Source organism: Athene noctua, chromosome 27 (genome assembly GCF_965140245.1).
Source record: "Athene noctua chromosome 27, bAthNoc1.hap1.1, whole genome shotgun sequence".
NCBI lineage: Eukaryota > Metazoa > Chordata > Aves > Strigiformes > Strigidae > Athene > Athene noctua.
This window is the reverse complement of record NC_134063.1, coordinates 7,857,492-7,866,966: the sequence shown is the minus strand read 5'-3', so window position 1 is coordinate 7,866,966 and position 9,475 is coordinate 7,857,492. Positions and strand designations below refer to the sequence as shown.

General features: G+C 74.5%; 1 protein-coding gene across 1 annotated transcript; it reads right to left on the bottom strand.

Moving 5' to 3' along the window:
* Window positions 1–4,202: 4,202 nt before the first annotated feature.
* SHC2 (SHC adaptor protein 2) lies at window positions 4,203–9,475 on the bottom strand. Its single transcript, XM_074928083.1, is given in 13 exon segments — window positions 4,203–5,477; window positions 5,575–5,876; window positions 6,201–6,365; window positions 6,464–6,530; window positions 6,614–6,794; window positions 6,918–7,044; window positions 7,181–7,232; window positions 7,411–7,464; window positions 7,568–7,687; window positions 7,876–7,936; window positions 8,262–8,332; window positions 8,929–9,412; window positions 9,414–9,475. Coding segments are annotated over 13 exon segments (1,875 nt in total). The 3' UTR covers window positions 4,203–5,348.

The window sequence follows — 9,475 nt, the reverse complement described above, 5'->3', positions numbered from 1 at the left end:
GGCTGGAAGAAACCCGAGGGACAACGCCGTCACCGGGGGCTGCGCGGTGGCGGGGCTGGACAGAGCTGTCAGCCCGGAGCGGGGGGGGGGCGACCAGCGGCACCGGGACCCGCCAGCCCGGGGGGACGGCCACAAGGATGGGAGGGAACCGACCGCGCCGAGGGACGCGGGGACCCGCCAGCCCGGGGGGGGACGGGGAGGAACCGGCCGCGCCGAGGGACACGCACCCCCGGGGGGGGACACGTCACCGCCGGCCCCGAGCGACGGGACGGGGCGGCCGCAGCGCTCGGGGAACCGCTGCCGGACGCGACGCGATGCCCAGACCGACAGACCGACAGACCGACAGACCGACAGACGCCGCCGCGAGCGGGAAGTTGCCGGGAGCCGCCGCACCTGGAGTGGAGCCGCCGCCGCCGCCGCCACCGCAGCCCGGGCGCGGCGGGCGCGGACGCGCTTTTATACGGCGGCGGCGGCGGCGGCCCCGCTCCTTGCCCTTCCCCCCCCCGCCGCCGTAATCCTCCGAGCGCGGCGCCCCCGCATTTCCCGCGCGGCACCGGCACCGGCACCGGCACCGAGCCGCGCCGGGCGGCCCCGGGTGCTGCTGCTCGGGGGGGGCAGCGCTGGGGGGTTCCGGCCCCGGGACACAGGCCCCCCCGCTGGACCGGGAGCGGGGGGACCCTGAGCCGGGATGGGGAGGGGAGCGGGGCGGCGGCAGCCCCGCGCCCCCCCCAGAGCCCCCCCGCCCCCAGCGCAGCCCGCGCCCCCCCCCGGGCTCCCCGCTGGACAAAGCCACCGGCGCCCCGAGGCGGTTCAGGGGCCCGGGGAGCGCGCTGAGGCGTTTGATACCGCGGGGGGAGGAGCGGGGGGCGGCAGTGCCGCAGGTCACCCCCCCCGCGACAGCGCCCGGCGGGGACGGCGCCGGGGCAGGATGCGGCCCGGGTGGTGCCGGGCCCCCCGGCGGGAAAAACGTCGGGAGGATCCGCGGAGCATCCCTGCGGGCCCCGGTGCCGCGGGGGGGGGCAGAGCGCGGCAGGAGCCCCCGAGCCCGGGTGACCGACCCCGGCCCAGGTACCGCCGGGATTTACAGCCCTGGGGACCGAGGGGGGCCCGAGCGGGCGGGGGGGGCCAAGCCGGGGCCAGCGGCCGGGCAGGGGGCGGCTGCCAGAGGTGGGGGGGTCTCGGCGCCCGCAGCGGCCGGGGAAGGTCGCCAGGGCCTGGGGAACATCCCCCCTCCCTCTCTGGAGGCAAATTCGCCCCCTCTCCCTGCACCCCCTTCCCCCGCGTGCCCCCCCGCCTTGCCCCGGCCTCTCCCAGCACCGGACGCTCCGCGGCTCCGACTCAGGGACTTGCTGGGCTCGTCGCTCTGCCCGGGGGGAGCAGCGGCTCAGCCCAACCGCAGACCCCCGCCGGCAGAGCGCCCCCTTCCCCCCGCTGGGACCCCCGAACGGGGCAGGCGGGGAGCGGGGAGGGGTGCGGGGGGGCCCCGGGCCCTGCGCTGGGTCCCGCGGGGGGCGAGAGGGCAGATGGAGCCCGGGAGGGGAGGATGAGGCGCACGGGAGGGGGAGGCCGGTGAGCAAAAGGCCGGTGCCTGCCGGTGTTTGCCCTCACAGCGGCGGGCGGGCAAGGTGCGGGAGCGGTCGAGCTCCCCTGAGATAACACAGAGGCTGGAGCGGGGCCAGCCCTGCCCGCCGCCGCGCACCGGGCACCGCTGCGGCACGGCGGGGAGCGGGGCCCGGAGCTGCCGCTGCTGCCCGCGCTGAGCTGGCCGGGGCTCGGCTCGGGGCAGGGCCCCAGGCCTGGGGCAGGGCTGGAGCTGCCGCGGTCGGGCCGGCGCTGGGGTCCCGCTGCCCCCGCGCCCGGCAGGAGGGACCGGGCACTCGCCGCCGGAGCTGGCACGGGGGGATCCGGCACCGGCACGCCGGGACGGGCTGTGCCGGGGGCATCCCGTCCCGGCCGCGTGGCGGGAGCTGCGGGACCCGGAGCGGAAACGGGCAGAGAACGAACACGGACAGGAAAGGTTTCCGGGGCCTCCACAACAGGCCCTGGACCCTCGCTCGGCGCCCCGCAGCGCAGGGCCGGGAAGAGGCGCCTTCCCCGGCCGCCGTCCCCCTCGTCCGGGGCTCTCCGTGGGTCCAGGCAGCGCGGGGTGCCGGGAGCGGGCGGCTCTCGGGGCTCCGGAGCCGCGTCCCCCGGCAGCGTGATGGGGAGCGGGGCAAGGCCTGGCCGAGACGGACGGGTCCCTCGAGCGGGGCCGGAGGCACGTGGCGGCTGGCAAGGCCTGGGCACGGCACGGCGGGCGAGGGACACGGGGCTGGGGACACGGGCAGGGTGGGGACACGGACAAGGTGGGGACACGGGCAGGGTGGAGACATGGCTGGCGGAGCTGGCAGTGTGCTTCCACCTGCTGGAAGCTGGGAAGGAGCGAGCCCCGGGACGGGAAGGGGCTGGTGCCAGGACCCCCGGGCACGGGCTGAGCCCCGCCGCAGCCCCTCGGCGCAGGAGCGCTGCACAGGTTTATTATTTGCGTGGAACCGGCTCTGAGCCAGCGTCAGAGGCTCTTACCCCTCTTCCCGGAGCACGTTTGGAGACGGACAGAGGGAGAGTCGGCTGCTGCGATCCCCGAGGCCCCGGGAGAGCGAGGAGGCTGCGTCCCCCTGCAGTCACTCTCTGTGGCTTCCAAAGCTTCCCGAAACACCTCGGCCTCCACCATCATACGGGCTGAAGGCGCAGCGCTGAGGGGCAAGTCGCTCTCCCCGTCAGCCTGGCATTAACTCTGGAGCCTACAGACTGCTACTCCAAACGCACCAGCAGCCACCGGTGGTTTCAGCACGAGCCGCTATCCACTTCATTCCACCATCGCCCAGCCCCAGCCTCCTGCCAGCCCCCCCTCGCCCTCCCCTCACCCCAGCCCAGCAAGGACCAGTCCAGAGCGGAGCCGCGCTGGGCGCAGAGTGCGCGGAGGTTCTGAGGGGAGCACTCCCCGGTGCTCTGACCTTGTTATTCCTGCCTGTACTTGACTCAGTCAAGGCCTCCTATTGGTTTTAACTGGTTTTTGTTTCAAGAGCGCCACTGCACGGCTGCCAGCCCGCCTCCCCCTGCAGGGTCCCCCCCTTGGGGTGCTGCCCCACAGCGGGACCCTCCCGACAAGGGTCCCTGGGCCCCTGCGCAGCAGCTCTACACCCCGGGGGGGGGCAGAGCCCCCTGCACCCCGTGGCTGTTGGCACCGCACCCCAGCCCCCACCAGAGTGGTCCCCCCCAGCCCTTCAGGCGCCTCACGGCGGCCGCCCAGGGGCCAGGGCAGAGCCCGCAGCAGCAGGTGAGAGTCCAGGGCTTGTTCCCCGGCAGCGAAAGAAGAAAGTCCAGGCTCTCGCTACCTTTTCCTGCCTCTGCTATTGAGGGAACGGTGCAATTATCTTTGCAGACGCATTACTACATGACAAAAAATAGCAGCTGAGATGGAAGCACCGTGTCCCTGTAGGTATTCAGCTATCAATGAAAAATTACACATGCATTACCGGGCTTTTTTTAGGGGGTTATTTTATTCTTTGGCTCAGGCAGCACCCGGCAGCCCCGTCCCAGGAGGGGCCGTGGTGACCCCACTCCCCGGGGGGCAGAGCCAGGACCGGCACCAGCACCCGCCTGGGCCAGCCGGTGCCCGGTGGTTCGCGGCCCAGCCCTGCTGCCGGCCTGGAAACTCATCGCCGGGCCCGGCAGCCTCCTCCCGCCTCCACCGACTCCAGCCAAGCGCCTTTCCCCGGGCTGGCCCCGCCGTGCAGCCGGCAGCCGCGGCCAGACCCACCGCGGGGCTCCCGCTCCGCCGGCCGCCATGTTCATTAATGGTGACAACGGGCTCGGGCCGCTCGGTGCCAGCGCCCGGACAAAGCCTCGCCGGGCGGAGGCGGGAGCTGAGCCAGGGCAGGGAGATGCCAGGTGCCGCACAGGACCAGCACCCTGGGTGCCGCAGCCCCCCGAGGCGGGGGGACGGGAGTGACCCACGTGCAGAAGGGGGGGCGGGGTGACCCAGGGGGGCAGAGACAAGCGTGACCGGTGAGGACGGGGCTGGCTGCCACCGCTGTGGGACCGGCTGGGAGCTGGCGCTGACAGAGACGCCGGCCCAGCACCCCCCCGCACCCCCAGAGCCGGCAGCAGCGGCCCCGGCCCAGCACCGTGCCCACGGGCGGCACAAACATCCCGGGGCCCTCCTCATTTCCAGGTTTAATTAGAAACGTATTCCAAACCACGAACCTGTGCCGGGCGGCAGACACGCTGGAGAAGGGGCCGTGTATGCCGTAAAAACCTGCCAAGGCCCCAACCTGGCTGGGGGAGTCTCAGGGGCTGTGGGACCCCTCTCCTCCCGGCAGCCCCGGCCTCGAGAGCCAGTGCTGGGACCTCCCGTCTTCCCTGCAGCAGATTTGTCCTGCCCCTGCCCGGGGGGGCCGCGGGGAGCATCCCATGGCAGCTGCTCCTGGGGAGAATCCAGCTGGAAATGTGGGACCTGCAGGGTCCTCCAGCCACACTGGCCTCCAGGAGACGTTTGTGCCCAGAGCCACAGGCAGAGCCAAGCTGGGGTCTACAGCCCCCACAGACGGGGCACCCCCGGACAGGGGCACCCCCGGATGTCCTGGCAGCGAGGGGAGGGCTGAGGCAGGGAGCTGGGTCCTGAGCAGCAGCGCCAGGTGAGAGGCACCGTGGGCCTGGGGCCGGGCCCCCGGCTGCCCCTCACACCCCTGCACACACACACACACGGACACACGCACACACACACGGACACACGGACACACGCACGCGAGGCTTGTTCGCCCCATCCCACCCTGGGGCAACCGCGACCCCGTTTGCTCCGTCCTCACCCAGACACCAACTCCTCGTGCCGGGATGGAGCCGGCCCCGGCGGGGGCCGCGGTCCCGGCAGGCGGGTGCAGAGCCCTGCGCAGGCAGCGCCCGGGCGGGGGGACGCGGGGCAGCCCCGGGCAGGAGCCGCCAGCGCTGCCGGAGCCGGGTTCGGGCTCTGTCGCTCTCGGCGAGGTCGCCCACCAGCTCCCCCCCCCGCCAGCGATTCACCTGCGTGTGTGGGACGAGCATCCTCGTGTCGGGGTGGGCGAGGGGCCCCGTGCGGATGATGGAGGGGAGGCAGCGGGGGAAGGGGGGGCCTTTGGGGCCAGGGACAGTGAGGCCGCACTGGGGAGGGGGATGGGGAGCCTGACCCTGGGGAGGGGGGGGGGGGCTTTGCCTCCCCCAGAGGCCAGGCACAACCAGGATGGGAGAGCGCAGAGGGGCCCCAGCTTTGCCCCCGCGCTGGGGCGAGTCCGGTGCCAGGGGAGCGGGTCGGGGGCTCACGTACCCCCCCGGCATCACTGCTTCCTCCGGACCACCTGGCGGAGGTGCAGCTCGCTCTCCGCCGCTACGATGGGCTGCTCGTTCTGCCGGTGGTGGCTGATGAGGTGGCTGATGCTCTCGAACAGCACGTCCTTAGTCCTCACCTGGGGGCCGGGGCACAGCGGTCCTGAGCCCCCGCACAGCGCGCGTCCCCCCGCACCCTCTGCGTGCCCCCTCGCCCACCCCGCGCCCAGCCCTTACCACTCCCTCGGGATCCACCAGCAGCAGGTGCTTGGGCTGCCCGCCGTGCATGCCGGTCAGCACGTACTGCCCGGGGTTGGTCAGGCTGTCCCGCACCAGGAAGTCCCCGTCCATCTGCAGGAGCCTCTCGGCGTCCCGCCGGCTCATCCTCCCATGGTACCACGGTTCCCGCCGCAGCTGCTCCTCCGTGGGGGCGACGGGGGCCTTCCGCGTGGGGGGGCTCGGCCACTGGTCCTCGATGGGGAGGCTGGTGCCGCCCCCCGCGATGCACTCGTGGAGCTTCAGGGCATCCTCAAACGGCCCTGCCAGAGCCGGGGGGGGGGGGGGTGTCACCCCCGCGGGCACCAAGGTGGGGACGGGACGGGGACGGGCCAAGCGGTGGCAGCAGGACCCGGGGTTACGGCCAGACCCGGCAGGACCCTGTGCCCAGGCGGGGAGGGGATGGTGCCCCCCGGCCCTGGCACAGCTGCCCCCTCCCCAGAGCACAGCCCCACCGCCCAGCATGGGGGGGCAAGGACGGGCCCCCGGGCTCGCAGCCCCCAGCGCTCGGCACGGCATCGCCCCGGCACCGCGGGACGGGGCTGGGCCCCTGGGCTGCAGGTCCTGCACCCAGCGCGGCGGCTTACTCATGTCAAAAAGGTCCTTTTTGGGGCTCTCCTCCGGTGCCCCACGAGCCACCGCCTCGGGCTCCCAGGCGTCCAGGCTCTGCGTGTTCACGTACATGTGCTCCTCATAGTCCCGTGGCCCCAGGGGGTGGCCGTCCGCCTGCAGGTACCCGTCGCCAGGCTGGCCTGCGGGCACCGGGCATCACTGCCGGCCCAGGCGGGGCAGAGCCGTGGGGACCCCCCCGCTGACGGCTCCCAGGGTCCTCCCCCGCGGCGGTACCCACCCTGGCTCTCCAGGTCCCAGGGTGGCCCCGGCTGGCTGCTCTGGTCTCGCCTGGCTGCAAACCCCCCCTGGGCAGAGGAGAGAGCGAGGGCGTTGGGGGGCACCTGCCTGGGACCCCCGCGGCAGCGCCGGCAGCGCCCCAGGGGCTCACCTGGCTGGGGGGGCTGGAGCTGGAGGGCTGAGTGCGGATGTGGCCCAGGACGGAGCCGTGCTGGAGCCGGGAGTCGATCAGCCCCCCCGGGGGCGGCTCCTTCCCCGGGATGCTGTTGTAGTAATCGTGCTCAGCTGCCTCCTCGTCCTCCCCCCAGGCCGACTCCTCCGCACCCAGCGCCCTGCAGCAGGAACGGGCGAGACGGGGGCACCCGGCCCGGCTCAGACCCCTCCCCACACCCGGCAGGGACGGGGCCTCCCCGAGCGACGGAGGGTGCGGGGCTGCAGCGGGGACGCGCCCCTACCTGTCCGGGGGTACCACCACCCTGGGGGGGCTGTGCAGGTACTGCTTGAAGCGCAGCTCGAAGGCCTGTCCCACCGTGCTGATGACGCTCTGCGCCAGCCCCTCGCAGCACTCCAGGATGTGGCAGGCTGCGGACAGACGGACGGCTCCAGCGTTTCCCCCCCGTGCTCCCATCACCCCCCCGGGACCACCCTGAGCCGCCCCCCAGGGGCTCCTCCTCCAGCCTTCATCCCCCAGAGCTGCGGGGCGCGGGGGCAGCGTCACCTCTCTGGTTGATGGGGTCCTTGGCGACGTAGGCGACATAGTCCGTGGTGTCCTGGGGGCACAGGGGAGCTCAGGGCCCGAGTCTCGCTGCGGCGCAGGGAGCAGGGCCGGGGGCACCGGGGTGGGGGGACGAGCTCGGCCCCAGCCTCACGTCCTGCCCCGGGACCGGGTCACCCCATGGTTCGGCTCAGCCCCGGTCCCCGCTGCCCCTGAGGGCCGAGGTGCCTCACCGTGTCCCCGCCGGAGGCGAAGGAGATGGACTGCATGTGGTGGTTGGCGATGATCTGCGGGGGGACACGGCCCGCGGGAGGGGTCAGCCCCCCGGTTCGTGGCGGGAGGCAGAGGGCTGGGAGGCGGCGGAGCCACGTCCCCGGGGCCAGCTCTCACCTGGCGCGTGGTGGGGATCATGAGGTTCAGGCCGTCGACGGAGATGTTGACAGCGATGCTCATGCCGGCAAAGCGGAGGTTGCTCTTGCCCAGGATGGAGAAAAGGGCTTTGTTGGGAGCCTGACGGGGGGAGAGGACCGTGGGGACGATGCAGCCCACGGGGACCTGGCTTCCTGGGGTGAAGGAGGCAGAGGGGTCCCCCGAGAGACCCCCGGCTCTGCCCCACGAGCTGGGCGGGCACCCCCCCGCACCCCGTCCCGCAGCCCCACGAAGGAGCTCGAGGAGGGACGGGCTGGGTGGCAACTCACCTTTTTCTTCCAGATGCCCTTCACGCCCGGCACCGCCTCGTACAGTCTGTTGATGGCCTCCCTGCAAGCCACGGCCCGGCCGGGTTACGGCCGCAGGCCCCGGCCCGCGGCTCTGTGGGGTCTGGGGGCATCGGCCCCGCAGCCCCCCCGCAGCGCTGCCCCACATCACGGCCCGCGGTGTGCGATCCCAGCCGGGGCCACCTCCCGTCTCCTCTTTCCGCCCTCCGATCCGCAGCAGCGCCCTTGGTCCCCGTCCCTGCGCGCAGGGCGGCTCCCGCGGGGCAGGGCTCCCCCCCACCCCGGCCATGCGTCCCCCCCTCTCCGCAGGGCCCCGGGGAGGGGGCGCACCCCGGGCCGCCGGGGGCTCCGGGAGAGCGGGGCCGCACCTGGTGACCTGTGTCCGGGTGTTGAAGTCGAGGGACCTCATGGAGCGCAGCACCTCGATGCACCCCATGTACTGCGGGGGGGCACGGCCAGAGCAGCCTCCCCCGGCCGCCGCCACAGCCCAGGCCCGGCGATGGAAGGGAGGAAGGAGCCGGGTGTCAGCGAGCAGGGGGGGCCCGTCCACGCCAACACCCCTTCGCCCCCCAACCCGAAATGCCCCATCGCACGCCCAGACCCTGCTCTGAGACCCCACAAACTCATCTCCGCGCTGTGGCTTGTGACGCCCTCGGTTCCCCGGCCCCCGAAGCCCCCGGCCCCCACCCGGCCGGTGCGTGGGGCCGTGCCCCCCGGGACGGGCCAGGCGGTGTAACGGGGTGGTGCGATGGGGCCGCGACGGGGCGAAGAGGCCGCAGGCTGCCTGTGCGGGGGGGGGGGGGGGGGGGGGGGGAGCTGCCCACGACGCCCCCCGGGCCGGACCCCACCACGTCCCGTGGGGCTCCCGCGACGCCCGTTCCCCCGTGGCAGCTCCCTCGGGGGGCAGAGCCGGGCAGCCGCGGGGACACGGACCCGGGGCGGGGGGGGGCTCCGTCCGCAGCCGTCGGGAGGGGCGGGCAGAGCCGCCGAGCCCCGGGGCCGCGCGGGGCCGCGCCGGGCGGCGCCGGGACTTACCCGGACGATGTAGGAGACGCCGGGCCCCAGCACCCGCTCGTCGGGGTGCAGCCACCCCTGCGCCGGCTTCCGGATGAAGCTGCCCTTGCGGCTCCACTCCTCCGCGCCCGGGCGCGCCGCCGCCCCCCGCGCCCGCCCGCCCGCCGGCCCCGAGCAGGGCGCGGCGCAGAGCGGCTCGCAGGCGCCCAGCACCGCCGCCAGCACCGAGGGGGCCCCCGCGGCCGCCGCCCCGCCCGCCCGGGCCGGCGCGGAGAGCTCCCGCCCGGCGCCGGCGGGGCCGCGGCCGAGGAAGCCGCCGGGGCCGGGGAACTTCCACTGCGGCATCCGCGGCAGCAGCGCGCAGAAGGTGGTGCCGGGCTCGGGCTCCTCGCCCGCCGCGGGGCAGGGCCCGGGGGCCGGCGACGGCATGGGGGCGGTCAGCGGCTCGTCGCGGAAGCGGCCATACCGGGGCTCCGGGAGCATGCCCGGGGCCGCGCTCCGCTCCGCGCCGCGCCGCCGGCTCCCGCCCCCCGCCCGCTCCCCCGGGGCCGCGCCGCGCTGATGTCAT